At 41.9% G+C, this 18,645-nt stretch overlaps 1 protein-coding gene across 24 annotated transcripts in view; it reads right to left on the bottom strand.

Moving 5' to 3' along the window:
• Window positions 1–2,568: 2,568 nt before the first annotated feature.
• The window catches only part of TCF7L2 (transcription factor 7 like 2), a 181,168-nt gene continuing 165,091 nt past the window's right edge, over window positions 2,569–18,645 (bottom strand). For 4 of the 24 annotated variants that reach the window (XM_074831286.1, XM_074831284.1, XM_074831290.1 and 1 more), the window contains exons 9-14: window positions 17,863–18,022; window positions 17,028–17,147; window positions 12,276–12,324; window positions 11,672–11,722; window positions 10,448–10,520; window positions 2,569–4,841 (exon numbers count right to left, since the gene is read on the bottom strand). In XM_074831286.1, coding sequence (XP_074687387.1) covers window positions 4,412–4,841; window positions 10,448–10,520; window positions 11,672–11,722; window positions 12,276–12,324; window positions 17,028–17,147; window positions 17,863–18,022 — 883 coding nt within the window. In that variant the 3' untranslated portion in view covers window positions 2,569–4,411. Of the gene's footprint in view, window positions 4,842–9,795; window positions 9,870–10,443; window positions 10,521–11,671; window positions 11,723–12,275; window positions 12,325–17,027; window positions 17,148–17,862; window positions 18,023–18,645 lie in introns of those variants that run through there. The other 20 variants (XM_074831288.1, XM_074831285.1, XM_074831291.1 and 17 more) reach the window with 11 other exon arrangements.

Below are 18,645 nucleotides of genomic sequence, written 5' to 3'. Positions count from 1 at the left end.
AGACCTCTAAAGATTGCTCTTTTTTCTTGCCTTTTCCTTCCTTTTTTTTCTTTTAAGCAAAGCTTAAAACCATGTGGCACTGCTTTATTGAGTCAGCAATTGCTTAAACTTTTTAAAATTCCATACACTAAGTGAAAAATGAGATTTACAAAACTAATGGAAAATAAATGTCTCCCGAACATGCAATACATTGACTTGCTTCCGTGCCTTATCCCATAAAAACAGATGGAAGCAATAGCTACAGTACCTAATTTGTACAGAATTACCTACTGTACAAAGGCCCCATGCTGTCTCGTGGCAGCCCTGTACAAGGACAGAGTGTGCCAGTTTGTCACCGCCCTGCTCTGGAGGCTGACCTCACCTGTGTGGATTGGGGGCGTGAACAGGGTGATCAGGCCATACCCCTGGTCTCCTTTACACCTATAGTGTTTGGGAAGGGCTGTCTTTCCACCATGTTTCCAGGGTACCTGACCTGATGGGGTCCTTGGCTGTGACTCCTGAGCACAAAGGGATTATATTTAAAAAGTGGTAATTTTCTCCCAGGAGCCTTGACACAGGTCAGGTCCTCTAAGCAAGGGAAATTTGGAGGCAAATCTGAAGGTGAAAGCCCATCAAGGGACACAGACAATGCACAAACTACAGCAAACCAAAGCAGTTGCTTTCCTAGGAATATACCATTGTTTTCCACAGCAAACAAGAGTTCCCAGCACGAGTTATTCATCACTCATGAGTTCTGCTCAACATAACTTTTGAACACACACCTCTCTCACCGCACACGCAGAAGGAAAACCAATTTGTCCAGGAACAGTGTTTTTGGACCCTGCTCTCCAAAGGCTTACTAATAAAGCAGCGAGCAAAGAACACACTATTTTGCTGAATATATGAATCATACCTTGATGGTGTCTCCTTTGAATCATGGCATTCAAAGATCTCTCTGGAGCACTATGTTTTACATTAGAAGAGAGCAGTTATCCCCAGCAGAGATGCAGCACATGTGTCTCGCTGATGGATGGCCATGCTCTAGCAAGAGTCAAAACGTTTAGGAGAAAGAAAGAAAAAGTATTCCCTAGAAACCTTAAATAGCAGGAGAGTAATTTGAGTATCACGTTCAATTTGCTGGCTACCAACAACAGCAAGATCTGGCATCTTCCACAAAGGCTTCGCAGCAACATCCTTTTCCCCATTGCAGAGTCCTGTCCCACCACACTGCCACACGCCTGTCACAGGTGATGAGGGGACATGTCCCACTGAAATCAAGGGGAGTGTTGTGTTAGACCACAACAGAAACAGCATCAGGCCTTGGATCAGGGAAGATAAATGGAGCCTGGTAAAAAATTCACAGTGACTTAATCCTTCTAATAGGAAATATGAAGCGATACTCATGTATATTACCCCTTATTAACACATTTGAAACAAAAAAAGGCTTCTGGCTTATAAACTAGTCATTAAATAGTGGTAGCAATTTTAAGTACTATATATTGTTTAAACATTATTTAGTACTTCATCCAGTACTTCCCAGCCCCTCTACAAAGCAAATTCCTTCTGCAGCTATGACAACCACTTTGCAGCCAGTTTTAGTTTTATTGGACCCCACAGTGAGGGACAGCACAGTCTCAGCACTGGGGCTGTGCTTCCCGAAATGGCCCTGTTCTCAGGTCTCTGCAGAAAATCACTTAACCCATTTTCGCATATGAGGAAGAATACTTACCCTTCCCGCAGAGTTCATCAAGACCGACTGAAGAGAAGTGCGTTACCTGAGCAATACACTGGCACGACAGCAGGGAACAAGCCTGCTCTGAGACCTTTGCATTTGATTGCCCTTGAGTGCCGCTGAAATTTTCCATGACTGGGGCTACGGTGATCCACTTCTAAGAGATTCCTGGAAATTACAAAGCTTAAATCCCTAGTTTAAAAAACCCAAACAAATCAACCATTTAATAAAAATTCTTGCATGTAAGTTCACTCTCATCCCTGCAGCATCTGCAGGTTTTGCTATGTTGGGTGGATGCTGGATGCTCAGCACTGAGCAGGGGCTGTGCTGCAAGGACTCATTGCATTAAAAAAAAAAAAAATATATATATATGCAAAACCAGACTCAGTTTTATCCAGGAGATAAACTCTAAGGCCAGCACAAGGACTCTGGCTAATTAGAGCTATCCTGTGTGCCCTTTATAGTGCATCAGACCTGTGTTGTGGGATCACCAGGTTGAACAAAAATGTTTTAAAATTATAGGTAGCATCAGCCCTGGTCTCCCGTCCCCCAGTCGGGATCACTTCACACAGAGGGATGACATTACTTCAGCTCACATGCCATTTGTCTTCTGCTGAATCACGTGCCATTTGCTTGAGCAGAGAGAACTTGATGAGCCGGGAGAGGGCTAGTGCAAAACAAGTTTAGCAGGTGGTAGCACGGGAACCCAAAGGAAACAGAGGATTTCTCACAACTTAGAGCTGTCTGCAATTTGCCACGATTTAAAAAAAAATTTTTGGAGGAAGTTTTCCACTCAGGCTGCAAATCTTTTTGGCCAGAGTAAAATGCAGTCAACGCATAAATGAGTTGACAAGTCATTCTCTGCACATACTAAGTTGCTTTTATTAATCCAGAACTGCATGCTACAGATACTGTACAGCATGAACATTTATTCATTACAAAAAATGGCTTCCAAACCATTAAAAATGAAAATCGGAATAAGAGCATAAAACGGAACAGTAACATCACAACTGTTAGGAAACATTCAAAGTATTCACAAAAAATGTTATAGTTAGCATCTTAATAAACCAGAGAAAAATCTGAGACAGTTTTACAATCGCTTCATGTCAACTACAATGGCACTGAATGAACAGATGAACAATTTTTCAGCTTTATACAGCGTTTTTTGCAACATCAACATGCCTAGGTTTTTTTTTTGTTTTAAGTTTGCTACCTACCTGTATGTAGTAAGTGTACATAAAAGTGGCAGTCTGATTTTCCTTTTATGAATAATCTAATATACAGAATTTGGCCCTTAAGGGTTTATACCTCTTCATTTTAAATGCTTTCCGGACAATCTGCTACCAAACACGTCTGTTATAGGTGACATTAAAACTACATACATATCTACCTATGTAACATCACAGCAAAACATGATGAACAAAAAAATTACAGCATTAAAAAAAAATAATAAAGTTGTCGGGAGAAAGTTAAAAGTCACTGAGAATTTTGGCACATAAAAATTTTGCACACAGCCTACAGTCCTAATGTCGCAGGGGATTCAGCTGCAGTTCTGAACAGGAGACACTTGGACCTTGCTATTTTTCAAACAGCGTTGCTAAAAATTCCCTTGCTAAATTTTCAAGTCTTTTTCTGTGTAATGGCTTTTAAAGCAATTTTTTTTCTTTACACTATTGATCCTTGAAAAAATGCATCTGCGAATGTCCATTTGGTGGCAACTGTGTTTCATATAGCAAAAAAAAAAAAAAAAAAAAAAAAAAAATCACAAAAAGAAATCAAAAACAAAAATCCCGGAAAAAATATATATATACACATTTATATATAAACTTAAAAACCTTGTACAAATGAGTTGTTATATATAAGATGCTTACACTAAGGGAAAAAAAAACCCTTTATACAATGTTTCAAGAAAAAAAAGAAGAAAAAAACATTTAAAAAGGGACAACATACAGATACAACAAGCAATTTCTAAAGCAATAAATACTACTGGTCCAATAGCGTTGTGATACTTTTAATTGTTGAGTAGCGTTCCCTCCCCCAAAAAGAACAACACCATGGAACAAGGTATATTAACACATTTTTTTTAACCCTTTGTTTCTGTACATTTAAACAATAACAAGTAACATCACAATAAAGGTTGTTTCACACAAGGAAGAAAAAAAAAAGAAGTAGTAGCGGCACCGCATTCATTGTGCCCTTAAAGGTTTAAAAACCAGATGTAAAATGATTGGTTCGCAAGCTCGTATTTAATACAAATAATAAAGAACCAATGCCTCCGGCAAGGGCTGCTTCAAAATTGCTTCTTTTTTTTTTTTAATTTTTAAAATCAGTCTTTAAAACTAAGCTATTGGAACTACATAACAATTATGTATATATATATATTTTTTAAACGCTACAAAGACTTTAAACAGCTGTTGATAAAAATTTTGGCAGAATCATGAGGCTTTTCTCATCTACATATTTAAAAAGGAGAAATTGAAATAAGAATGGGTCAAATATTGACCAATGAACTCGATAAAACATCAACTAATGTAGCCACATGGCACGAATTAAAAACAAAACCGAGAAACGACGACGAACAGCGGACGACGACGAGGAGAAGGAAAAAAAAATAAAATAAAAAGGAAATAAAACAAAACCCCAAATCCCAACAGAATTCAATCCCCCCGAAGGAAACCGAAAGGGCTAACGAGGCTAAAGCTATTCTAAGGACTTGGTTACGAGGGAAAGCGGCTGGGGCTGTGTCCCCGCCAGCGAGCTGTGGGAATGCAAGGAGGACGTCGAGGGCTGTGCTAGGGATGCGGCGGCGGCCGGCGGGAGGGCGGCCGGCGGGTGGTCCAGGGCCCCGTTGGGGCAGCTGGCGGCAGGCAGGGCGCCGGGCTTGCTCGCAGCGCTCTCGGCGAGGACGAGCGAGGATGGCGGCGGCATCATGACCAGGTGCGCCAGCGGGTCGGGCTTCAATGAGAGCGAGAGGGGTTGCGTTTGTTCAGTCTGTGGTTTCGAGTCTCTGGAGGGGGAGGCGAGCATGGCGGGGGAGGACGGAGGAGAGTCTAGTAAGCTTCCATCTGAAGAGGGTGGGCTGACGCAGCTGCCTTCACCTTGTATGTAGCGAACGCACTTTTTTTTTCTCCTAGAAACAGGGAGAGAGTTATCTGTGAATAAAGGGCAGAGATGCTGATGGAGACAGTTATCTAAAGCAAAGAGCCATCAATTAGCTACTCTGGGCTCTGCGCGGGCGGCATCCCAGCCCCATGCGCTGTCCTGGGGGTTTGGCGGGGTGTCCTCAGCATCGAGCCCACTCGGGAACCTCCCCTTGGCTAACAGACTGGGAAAGGATTCACCAATTGTCTTTTCGTCCCCCTCCTCTTCAGGCCGCCTCCTTTCCTTAGTCATTTTAATAATCAGAAAGTCAGGTAAGATGTTTTTGGAGCCCACTGTGCTAATCTACAAACTTGACTTTCCTCCGGAAAAAAAAAAATTAAAAAAAAAATAATCCTTATAAAATAAAAGCTCTGGATTGCTGATGGTATCTCAAGATGCCCCATAACGCTGTCCAACTCAACAGGGCTATCTCTACACCTGCGTCACCTGTCGTCTCTTACGATGCACTGCCCTTGGGAGGCAAGGATGGCTGCAAACTACTGCTCATTGCTTTCTCCTCCTCTGTTAAGAACCACACCAAATCCAGAAATGTCAATCAGACAGGAGGGATATATAATAGAGAGAATGAGAGAGAGGGGAAATAAAAACAAAACGAACAAACAAAGCAAACAGAAGAAAAAACAGGAAAAGAACAGGATAAACAGAGTATGATCCAAAATAACAAGAATAACTGGTTGTATGGCCTGCAGGTTGTGGCTTTAAATCGACTCAGTTTTTACTTTTTGTTTTAAGGGGGAGTGGTAGATTTGGGAAGCTGCTCGCCTGCGTTTTGGGAAATTTTCCTCTGAGAGGCCATCCATGTAACTCCAGAGTGGGATCCAATTTCAGCAGGTGAAAAGCACGATGACAGGTACAAAGGTGAGGAGCAACATGGAGCTTATTTCACACCAGGGAATATGAGTCTCGCAAGAGCCGCTCATCTTCAAATAAGTAAGTGACCCGACAGAGATCTTTTCTCCTCCCTCTGTCCACTTAATAATGTAAAGGAGCAATGAAAACAGATGACAATTTCACACCATCTCCCTTGCCAAGTATATGCAAGACAATTCTACCAGCCGGACAGAAATAATGAGGCAAACAACCACAGCATCTGGCAGAATGATGTTCAGTGGCCACCTTGACCCTAATAATGATGGCTCTCCAGCCCTCCTACTCACAAGCACACTGTCCGCAGGAAGTGCTGAACCGCTGACACACAGCCTGAAGTATGTGACAAAGTCTGTCTAGAGCAGCTCTGCCACAAAAACTCTGGATGCTCACCTAAGCTGCACAAAGCCACCAAAGTGAAGGATTAGGTTGCTTGCCCCTTCCAGTGGATACCTCACCCTAGCTCAGCAACTTCATCAGAGGAAGCGCCCGAGCGTGGCACAGCACCTGAATGCTGCTGGGTGACACTCCCCACTCGCATAGGTGCACCAGCTCCACTGCTGGTTGTCAGTGTTCTCCCCTAAGTATGGCAAATGCGTTTGACTTGGGTTAAACCAAGGTCTGCTGTCTAAGCAATGGGGCTAGATGCTTCTCGACTGCAAGGGAGCTAAAAGATAACATCTCCCATAGCCAGGAAGGGAACAGCAGCCCTGTCACCCCATCTTTCCACCAGCTTCAGTGAGGGACCAGTGCTGTGACGTCCCTTCCTTCAGAGACTCAGGCTCTGCTCTCAGGTTCTGCTCCACGTTCCACATGGCAAGGTAAGGGGGTTAGGGCTATTAGAGTTTTAACCACGTTAGCCTGCAGATCAATACATGCTAAAAACTAAAGACAACCATGCAACTTAAATGTTAAAAAGAAAGAAAGAAAGAAAGAAAGAAAAATAGATAGATAGAAGACAGCAAGTGAAGGCTGTAAACCATGCTTTATTAGAGCAACGTTAAAAGACAGAAAAAAATTAATTTGGTGGGCTCAAAACAGAACCTGTTACTTCTTCTACTATCAACAAACAACGTGGGAAGCCTCTGGCTCTTGGCTAAAGGCAGTTCTGCTGCTCTTTCTCCCCTCCCCTCTTCTCTGTCTCACCACTTGCTAGCTTCAGCTGTGCAACGCTACCAGGGCCACAGGTCATGTTTGGACTTTCTGCACAGCTCCAGTGACAAAGCAGAACAGTGGTGCTTCACAAAGCTCACCAATAATACCTGTGTGGAAAGGTGGGTTCTCAAAATCTGGAGACTGCAGGGCTTCCCCCCATCCCCAAATTAAAATATTTTGCAAGCAGAGACCCACGCTCTGCCTGCCTCATTCATGGTGGTCCAGAAGCCATTCAACTGGATTGCTCTGAACCTACAAGGCAGTTAATTATTCCACTGGAGGCAGTTTGATTCTAGTACGACAAAAATTAAAAATTATTTTTTTAATACTATTTAAGTTCTGTGACTTGAATGGAAGAGTGCCCATGGCAAAGCAGACTTAAAACCAGGTCTACGTAACTTTCTGACTCTGCATAGTTAACAACCTTTTTAAAACTAAACCCACTGGTCTGCTACCTGAAATAGTTTTCCTTTGACTAGAATTAAGGGAGCAGATTGCTTCCTCTGTTTCTGTTGTATATTAAACTCTTTAATAGTGTAGCCACTTTTAGTCTGAAAAGCCATTTACTTCAATCATGATGGCTCAAGGTGGGGACATTTCTCCAGCCTGTGTCATTCCCATCATGTCTTATCTGTGGTCATGTACGTGTCAGGGTTTGGTGGGACAGAAGGCATAGATAGTAAAACTCCAAACCCTGCAAGCCAAATTTTACCAGAAGACAACAACACCAGGCAACTCTGGTGAAGGGGAATAAGTAAACATCCACGGAACTCTCTGTGCCTCAGTTTTGCTCTCCTAAAAGTGGGAACAAAAATACTACATATCCCCCCTCAGAAGCACTAGTGAGGATCACTTGTGCATTGCTCTGAAAGCATCAACTGCTACATCAGTCCGGCAAACACCAACAGACCTGACTCCGCTCATGCTGCCCTTGAAACTAGCCCCAGGGCAGCATCAGGAAACCTGTAATGCTGCAATTGCCATGAGTGAAAGCCACAGAGGATGACAAGGGCTTATTTGGTTGCTGTCAGCAAAGATGTCTCCGTTTCTACTGTGGTAGCAATCTTTAGCATCTAGCTAAGATGTGCTACAAAATGCTACCGTGCTAGCAAATGCAATGTTATAATGGTTAGGACCAGAACTAGGAGAGAAATACTCTAATACCTAGTGATAAAATGCCTCCATGCATTTAAAAAAAAAACCAAAACAAACAACCTAAAAGAAAAGCAGTTTACATCAGTAAGTCTGTATCAGCTACACCACTGAAGTCGTCTCTGATGTGCTGCAAAGATTTCTGACCAAAATCTGGCATAAGTTAAGAGAGGGTTTATGCTTCACATGTAACATAAGCACTGTACAGACTGAATGAAAAAGTCCCCTTGCTGATAAAACGTAGTTTTGAAAGTGTGCTGTTTATTTAAGCAGCTAGGGAAAGATAAAGCAACACAAACATGATGTGCTCCCAGTTCTAGTACTTGGCATACACAGCCTGACATGCTTCAAATACTCTATCTGTAGACTACACAAATATCTGCTGATAGTGTGTGGTGAACTAATCACAGAATAAAGCCTAACTAAACACAGCGTTCGAGTCTTTGGCTGGCATGAGACTCAAGCCTCCTGACACGGTGAAGTGGCTACCCAGCTCTTCTGGACTGAACCCTTCTTCCTTTAAGCTTTAAGAAACTGCTGCTTTCAAAGCTTGTTTAACATACGTACTGGTACTGATATCTAAGACCCCAACACCTGGTACTAGCATGCCTCGGATGGGACAATATGCAATTCATTGAAGACATTTCTGGTGACTTATCTGGTATTTTGACATACACCACCACCCTCGATCCGTGTTTTCCTTGACACTAAGCACAAACAAGACTGCGTGCATACACAAAATACGATGGACGTCTGATCTACATTCTAAATGAGATGGAGCACATGGGACTGGCATGAGTAAGAGGGGAAAATGTGGGAGAGGAATCACTACACACAGAGTGTGGTTTGGGTTGAAATACCTACCATCATAATATTCCAAATTCAAAGACTGCTTGTATCAGAACAAAGAAACAACAAATTTAACCAAATGCGATTATATAAGGAAAAAGGAATGAGAAAAGAACTACTCGGTATCCCTCCACCAAGAAGGAAGTATGTACTGAGTTATACATGGAATTAAACTCCAGTAGAACATGGGCTGTCGAAATTTGGGCTCTCTGATGTCTTTCATCTCCTTTTAATGCTGGAAACTGTCCTACTAAAGTTGTAATTAGTTTTGTCTAGAGCTCAGGTGTTTACAGCTCACTTGTTGGGATAAAATTTAGGAAAAAAAGTATTTTTGGAATCAGAAAAAAAAGACATCAGATAATTTTAAAAAAATGATATCTACATAAACCTTACTGAGGCATAGAAGCCTACAGGTAGCTATTTAATTTTGCAGATAACACCAAAAAAATTAGTACAATATAAGCTGTAAACACTGGCTTTTACATCTCTAATTATGAGAAAAACACTAGTGCTGCAGATCCCAGAACCTTTTTAAAAAGCCTTTGGAGGCAGCGGACATAGACCCAAATGAATGACAAAATATAGATGGCCAGCTAAACATTCATTTTGCTGACAATCTGGAAAAAAATAATAAAAATGCCAAAAAACTGCCAGCTTTAAGGACTTCAAGTTTTCTTGTTCCCAGTTCTACCACCAGGGAGAGGTTATTGGTAAAGAAAGAGAGAAAATGGCATTAAATTAGCAAGAAATTCCAAAGATCAAAGATTATTAGCAATTGATGCTGTGGGAGAGAGAAAGGTGGGGAGTGGGGAAAAAAGATTAAAAAAATAAAATCACACAAATGCACTAAGAGGACAGATTGCTTTTATTTCCCCAAAGGCCTAATGGGTAGTATTATACCTGCATGGTTTGCACCATAAACTCTGTCGGTCAAGCCCGAACAATGCCCGACACTTCTTTGGAGTATTTGCATCTGTTAGCATAAGGTAAACACAAAAAATACAACACAATGGTGGATAGAGCTCATTTGGTCTGCGTCATCTTAGCTACAGCTACGTTTAGCTTTCAATCACCTCAGTTTTATTTGGTAATCTCCCCTCGTACCAAGGGCAGGAAAGAAAACAGGACTTTCACAATGAGCCAAAAGAAAGCCAAAAAAAATCTCCGACACAGCCGTGCGTCTGTCCGGTGTCGGTACTGCACTCAATGCCGTGTTATCAAGGGCTTTGGGAGCAACTTTCCTTGGGTGGAGGCTTGGAGGGCAGGAGCGTGGTTGAGCCACAGATCAGATGGGCTTAAGGCTGATGCTGTTTTACAGTGGGTTTTTGGCTAGCAGCAGCAAAGAGGAAGGCAAAAAACCAACCAACAACGAAAAAAAAAAAAAGCAAAACCCGTTCAGAGAGACAATAACTCATGGCAGTGTCCCACTCCCTTGTGTCTTCTAGATCACAACACAGAGCTACAAAGCAACAAGGCAGGAAAAAAAAGGGGAAAGTACCAAATAAACCAGCTGCAAATCAGCCATAGCGAGTCTGGGAAAACTATACACACCTGCAGGGGCCGCACCAGTTATTCTGTTGATCAAGGCCAAAGCGCGCTCGGCATTTCTTAGGAGCGCTCAGGTCTGAATGAGTTCAAGAAAAGCGAGCAGAAAAGGGAGAGAGGAAAAAAAGAAAAGGGGAGAGGGGGGAGAGAGAGAGAGGAAGAGAGAAAAGGGGAGAAAAAAGAGAAAGATAAAAATAAGGAAAAAATAAAAATAAAAAAGGGAATAAAAATCAATGTCCTCGTTATTAATTGCAAAATATTGACTTTTGATTTAAAAGTTAAAAAAAGTGATAATCACATTTTATTCAACTCTTGAGATTAGCTGTTGCAATTAAAGCTGCAGTATCCCTTTATAAAGGACTGTTTCTTTCCCTTTTAAAAGAGCAGGTAGAGGAAAGTCATTGTGGCTGGTCTAGCAGGATGTTTCAGGCAAGATTTATTTGGGCTGGGTTTTTTTATTCTCTTTTTTTGAGAGGGGGGAAAAAGGAAGAAAAGAAGCTGAGTATGGAAGTTAGATCCTGAACATGCTTTTTTCTTCAACTCAGATACAAAATAAGAAAAAAAAAAGAAAAAAAAAAAAAAAGGAAATTATATCTCCTGGGATAATGCAGCTTTTGGAATAACATTCAATTTATTTGTTTTTATTAATTTGTATTTAAAAGAATGGATAAGAATAAGCAGATTGCGGAATGAGTATGTTAGTATCAGCCAGAAAATAAAACGTAAAGCATGGCAAGGTGCTGAGTTAGTACAGCTAGTGAATTGCAATGAATAGGCTTGAGCAGAAAGGAAAAAATAAATTAAAAAAAAATCCAAAACTAAAATAATAATAAAAAAATGCATATGCATGCTAATGTGAGAAGACTTAGTGGGAGCCATGAAAAATGCCATTAGATTAAGGAGGTTCATTACTGACTTGCTTCCATTCTTTATCAGTCTCTTTAAAGAAATACTGCATATTCAATTTGCACAGTTAGTACAACTCTTGCGTTATTTTTACTGTATTACTGTTTTAATAGCAATTGTTACAAAAACAAAAACAAATTAAAAAATACTATCAAACATATAATAGATATAAAGTTATATAGATAATAAATACTGTCAAAACGTGTGGATGGTATTTTTTTCTTAATGTCATAAGTGTTTAATGTTAAAATCTATAATGGCAGGAAAAAAAAATTAAAAAGCAGTTTATAAACTATTTTAAATGACTCAAAATGACGTTAGCACCTGTAATCGGAGGAAGTGAAAGGCAAGGATTTAGGAAACATTCGCTGTGTTCTGAAAAAAAAGAACAAATTATACAAAGGCTTCAAAAAAACTAAGTCAGGGCTTCTTCAAAATTGACTATGAGATTGCCTATGCAGTATTTCTAATTTCCTATATAGAATGGCAAACCTCCTTAATTTAAAATGGGTGCGATTTACCACTGTAAGGCATGCATCAGAACATACAGGTACAGCCCAAATTAATACCAAACACATACATACGTACGTACACGCACACATATATGCGCAAAATAAGCAGACAACTTTATAAATGATGGCATAGGCATTATAACTATGGCTCTGCAGTTAAAGGCTTTGCAATTACTACGTACAAATTCAGCTAACGTCACGAGAGGCTCTTACATGCAATGGCTTGGTTACTAGTTTTAGAAGGGCAATAACGCGTAAATAATTAGAGTGCATTAAAAAAAAAAAGGCTGTCTAGTATAGGGACCGGCTCCCCGTGAGGCCAGGAGACTTGTACCCACCTCCCCCATACCTAGGAGTGTCACACCAGGATTGCCACATTTCCACTAAGCAAGAGATTTAGACTTATTTTTACTTACCATTGGTCTCTCCTGGCTGCTTATCCCTTTTCCTCTTCTTCTTCTTTCCCTGCAGGAAACATACACAAATGAGAAGGATTTAAAAAACCCCGAAACACATGTCCTTGCAAGACGGCACTGAGCGATGGGTCTGCGGCCGGCGCAGGAAGCTCCCCGGGGAGGACACCGAAGCACAGTGCCAGCTCACCCTCGGTGCGGGGAGGCTTGGGGGGCTCCGAGGGGATGCTGAACCCTGGCGATGGCTCTGCCCACACACCCTGTGACTTTTTGGACAGCCTCACTGCAGCCCCCCCAACACTAACACCCACCAAAGCCATAAGCAGTTGGGGAGGGGGCAGAACAACTTGAAAGATGCTTCTTTTTTGACAAGATCATCATGAGGACAAAAACATTTGACACTTGTACACTCCTGCATCTGGTGTGTGGTCACATTGTGGCAGGGCAGGGAGGGGAAGAAGAGGGAGATTGAAGTGGGGAGCGCATAAGTACAGTCAGATTGAGCCCCTGAGTTCCTCAGCACCCAAACCCAACTGTTAAAACAGACAAGGAAGCCACAGTAATGAGCAAATCCTAACCTGCAGGTTTATAAGCGCACTGACAACCTAGGAAGCAAAGCCAGGACAAGAAAAAATCCAGATATAACTAAGACCTTTCCCATGTTTTGCTCTATTACAATGAAAATAACCAGTAATATTTAGCTAAACTGTGTCCCTTTTCCAAATACTGTCCCACAAGATGATGCAATTTGTTACAGTTTCTGACTGGAGGGAGAAAGGCCTTTTCTCCACTTCCCTCCAGCAGTGTGGGAGAGGACAACTGGGAGCCTGAGTTCTGTGGAAACTCAACAATCATTTTCTAAGAGAAGAGTTATGAAGTAATAAACATAGCTCAAATGAGAAAAGCTCTTTTCTAAGAAAACTCTTCTAACCTTGAGCTACAGGGTTTGCAGAGCGGTACAAAAAGGCCAGTGTCGGGGACAGAGTAATTTCATTTTCACAGCTCCCCAGATGCTAAAAGCAATGACTTTCGGGCCAGCAATATCAACTGTGAACAGCACAAGAGATCCCAGCTTTTGAAGATGCGGTAGTAACAGAAGTTGGTGAAAAGACACCAGACCAGAAGTCCCTTGTGGTCAAGAGGGAACAAACATGTCTTGGAAGAAGGAATCTCACAGCACCTGTGAAGGGTTGGACATATCTGTGAGGAAGCCAAGAGGTTCTCCCCCATGGTGGACATCTTTCTTAGTAGGTTGGCCTGGCTCCCAGCTAAATGGTTAAGATGGGCTTCAGCTTGGCACATCCACTATAACACTTGCAACACACTATGATATGTTCCCTGGAACATATTAGTAAGAAATACCCCCAACGTGAATGTTGGATTTCAATTTGTTGTTCTCACATTTTTCCTCCCCAAAAGTCAGCTTTCTGGTACGGGGCTTCTGTACTTGTTCCCCCTCACTTGCTCAAGGCTGTAAACTGCCACCCTGCTGTCCAGGCTGCGACAAGCAGGGTCTTGTTCATGAAAGCCTTCTGGTGATGGAACAAGCTGTGCTGCACCATCCATTTTAAAGGATTTTTAAACAACATGCACATAATCCTGTAGCCTGGATGCTACTGAGAAATCATCTCTGACACCTCTAAGGTAATTTCTGGGGATATGGAAAGTTGTTGCTCTGAGTCAATCGCTACAGCAGCCATCAGTCTAACATGACAGGCAGACAAAACAGACAAGCATTGCTCCTAAAGCTGCCTGAGAATAAACCAGGGAAAACCGTGGTATCTTGAAGTTCACGTATCACAAAGATACAAGAGGCTCATACTCTGCTCCACCTACATTGATCTAGATTGACAGTAACTCTGTGAAAGTCGGTGAATTTTTTCCAGCTTTCAACAATGTAACGAAAACCAGACAAGTGCCTCCGGACCATAAGCCTGATTTTTATTTAATCTCAAGGAAGCCACTTGCATAATTAACAGACTGCATCTGTGGCATATTGGCTTAATTTCTGCAGTACGTTTGGGAATTCAAGGGCTACTTCAATTTGAGACCTGATAACTTCTTCACACAAGGGCCAGCCAGAACAGCGGTCAAGAGTCACCTGCCCTTTACAAACTCTTCAAACCAGGTATTAAAGTAATATAACCCCTTTAGGGAGCAATCTGTTAAAAACGGCCGATATACAGGAATGTCAGCCAGGGACCAGGAATTTCTTGTTCCTTTTCAAGACAAGCTTTGAAAACTGTTCCTACCAAAGAACTGACAGAGGTCCCACTAACTTCAAGTGCTCTGCAGAAGACACTGTTTTTTGCCTTTGCCTCAGATTGTCCTCCTAAGACTTGAGCAGATGGTCTGTAACTTTCCACCATGGTACTATACAAATTCTTAGGCTGCAAGTAAATGTGGATGTAAATACTTGCTAACTGTTTTGGCAGCTCCCTCTACAGAGCCAAACCAACATGGATTTTGACAGGACTGCAGAGTTCTTTAGTACTAATTTTCTAGACAGGCGTCAGGCAAGGTGACTAGACCCTTACATACTTCTGAGTCCAGCACTCAGTGCCGCTTAGCGTCTTATATTAGATCTCAGGAAGAGCAAATGTGCCTTGTGACACCAACAAGCCACGAGGGATTCCTTGAATCCTCTTCTCTTCTTTAAGAGCAGGCTGAAAGCTGTTTCTTGAATGTGCTGCTCCTGTTTCTGAAGACCTGGGCCTCATCCTAGAGCCTGATGTGAGATGCCTAACAATTTAACTGTTTCAAGCAGCCCAAAGGTGCTCCCCTGCTAGATTTGTGAAGGGCTCAAGACCCTACAAAACGCTAAGGGAGGAGGGGAACTCAGAGAGCTCTGAATGGACCAGGAGAAATAAATAAATCCTGCAGATGATGCAATCGTGTGATGCAAAGGCACCATGCTCTCCTCAGGCAGGAAGGTTCCCCCTGAAGGTCACTTGGGGGTACAGCATCAAGCCGCTGGGAAAAGCACCGGCTTTCTCATCCTGTCCTTTTTAGCTTGAGAAGAAAGGGTTTCTCAGCGCTCACACGGTGAGGACAAAAGTAAAAGGTCCTAAACACTGAAGGCTTTGTACATGCCCATCTGCCTGCCGGTGGCACAGTCACTGCGCAGAACGAGCGTTCCCGAAACCTCAGTCAAGCCTATACTCCCTTTTGATCACCCAAGAAGACGATACTGCACAGTGCTGCAGAACTACCTCAAGCCTGTGGTCTGACAGTCTCAGGCCATACCATGCCGAAAAGAAAGGGAAAGTGTGTTTAAGCAGGAGCAGTGCCTCATCAGGCTTAATGAGGTCTCCTCTGAGGAGCATGCACAGGTACACCTGCAACGGTGAACAAAGGAGGGAGCGAGGCAGAGCCCAAAGGAAAGAAAAGATGATCAAGAAAGAACAGAAGGATTTGAAAATATGTCTTTAAGTACGTATTACTAAATAAGTGAGCATGTGTATTCTCCACTGCTGAAACGGTGGAAGAGCACAGAGAGCTGTTACTGCTCTAGGCTTCGCCGCAGACTCTGAACGGGCTTCTTCCCATCCATACTTGTAAAAACACAGATTCTCATAGAGGTAAAGTTGCCATATACAACGCACACAGTTTATGTGATTTACAGCAAAACAGGATATTTACACTGAAATAGGCAGTGATGATGACAATGATGGAAGAGACAGACTTCAACAAAAACAAAATGTGTAACACTATACATAACTGACATCAATCTTACAGCTGATGGTCCCCAAACCTATAGGGAAGTCTGTCTGCAAGGTAGGGAGCAGGGTTTATTGCAGAGTTAGAGACCTTGAAACTTTTAGGTGACTTTTATTTAAATTTAAAAAAAAAAATAATCAAGATGATGCTATAATCCTAACTAAAGACGGTTTAGAGCTTCCACCAATCCACAAATCTGTCAAGCATTTATAGGCTTAGGACTGCAAACACTACCAGCTACACTGCTTAGCCTTCAAGGAAGAAGGGGTTATACACTACTAGTAAATGGTTACAATGCTGGCCTTACGTTTTTAACAGAGAAAATACTACCACTTTTAGCTACAAAACAGGCTTTCTGAAAGGCAGAGGGGGGAATCAATCTTAAAAACACCCCATGAATTGATCACAAACTTCAAAACACTTCTTAAAAAATGAGGGGGGTGGGGGGAAGATAACATGGCTATGGAAAAGCAAAACATAATCGAAATATGCAACAGTAGAGCGTGGAATAATTCATTTAACCCCACTTGAGAGTAAGACTTTCAAACAAGTCACACTTTTGGTTTTGCCAGTCCTTCTCTGAAGCTAGGATAAGTCATTCTTCCACTTTCCACTATACTCTCACACAGATAAGCACAAGACACTAATTATTCATCTTTTTGGTGGAAAGGAGAGGAGCCATACTAGGGGAAATTTTAATTTTGTTTCAAAAAAAGAAATTTAAAATGACCAGCAAGCCAAACAGCTTTTCCAGATGCTGGTGAAAGTGAAGGCAAGAGTTTCTTCACAGACTGCTACTGTCATGCCCCAACTCTAACCTTTTACTAGTCCCAGCCAGGAAGCCTCTTCCAAGTGGAGGGCTGGGAATTATCCCCAATAGTTTTAGTATTGCAGAGGGAAGCGTCCGTTGTTGTTACCAGATTGGGATCCTGAGGCACGCTTTCCAAGTAGTGCTTGTGTGCAATGTGTGGTCGTAGTTCAGCAGGTCACATATACATTTCTACAAGCTCTACTACTAAAAAAATTTCCACCTACATAGGAACCTACATAGTTATCCCGTGCGGACCAGCCCGGGTACAGCTGCATATGAAGCTGTCGCTCCTTTCTTGCTAGTTCATAGTATTTCGCTTGTTCTTCTCTGGATAACGCGTGCCACTGAGGTGAAGAAAAGAAAAAAAGACAGAATAAAAAGCACAAGCATTTTTTTTTTTGTTTAAGCGCATTAACAGCAGAGTGTATTATTTATATATAAATACAGCTAGAGTTGATTTTCATAAAAAAGAAATAAAAGCAGATGATCTGGCATGCTGACATTCATATTTTATTTATGACTTCAGATTATAACTCGAGTTAACTCAACTGAGTCACAACTAATCATTTACGTTCACTAAGCCCTTTGTCTCCTGATGAGAGAGGAGAATTAAGAAAACTAAATAAAAACAAAGAGCAGCGGAGAGGGTCCAGAAGCTGAACCACTTGTCCTGTGCCAGATGTCAGCTACAGGTTAGGGAAGGTCTCCCCATCCCTTCCCCACTGATAACCCCTCTCTTCCTCTTCTAGCTTTCACAGGTGCTGATACTGGTACTGTGCCCAAAGGCTTTTTCCTTCCCCATTTACTTTTCTGCCTGTTTTAGGACAAAATAAAAATCTGAGATTTTTCCACCTACAGATCACGGAAATAACATTTCTGTTAATTAACTCCCCCTCTTCCCCAAGTGTCTGCGAAAACAAAAAACCAAACCAAGGCCTCTAGTTTAGTAACTTCTCTATCCATTATCCATTATCAAAATATCAGGAAAACACAGTGATTCAGAAGGTGTGAATCCTACCGAGTTTCAGTCCCTGCTTGTGCTTCTCCCTTGTTACCTACCCTTCGACCGAGGATTTGGTTGATGGCTGCGCTCTCTTTCAATGTGCATTCTGCTACAACTTTTGCTCTCATTTCCTTCATATACAACATAAATGCATTAAGAGGTTTCTTTATGTGTGGCTTCTTTTTCTCTTCTTCTTTTTTGGAGTCCTGATGTTTTCTGAAGGGTAAAGATACAACAGACAGAAACCTCACAGTGAGAACCCTTGTGAATTTATTAAAATTAATCCCCTCAATCTCTCTAGCATTAATCCTCAGAAATCTCTAGGAAGAGGACCAGAAGGTTCTCTAGAGCCTTCACCCTGGCTGCTGTATGAGAACAGTTTTAAGAGCATTATAAGAAAACCCATCTCATGTTTACACAATGTCACCAAGTACCCTCCAAGCACCTAGAACAACCTTGGAAGGACATAGGCACACAGGAAAATGGGTTCATGGGGCAGGACATGACAGCTTCTGAGCATGATGATAGAGGAAATAATTACACCCCATCATCAGTGGGAACCAAAATGCTGTCTTTCTGCTTCACCTGTGAAATGAAAGGCAAGAAGCACCATAAGCACTAGGGGCAGAGGTAGACCAGGGCTCTCCTTGGGTCAAACCTAAACTTGATACCAGCTCTCTCTGCAGCTTTGAACAAGCTATTTATGCTCTAATTTATTGTCTCCTGTTGTGTATCTGGTATCTCACAGCTTCAAACTGGACACTGAGTAACAGGGAAACCAGTCAAGAAGCTTAAATCTTGATCAAGAAAATTCCACTTCCTTGTTAAAATGAGTGAAA

Source organism: Strix aluco, chromosome 7 (genome assembly GCF_031877795.1).
Source record: "Strix aluco isolate bStrAlu1 chromosome 7, bStrAlu1.hap1, whole genome shotgun sequence".
Lineage (NCBI taxonomy): Eukaryota > Metazoa > Chordata > Aves > Strigiformes > Strigidae > Strix > Strix aluco.
This window is presented reverse-complemented; position numbering and strand designations above follow the sequence as displayed.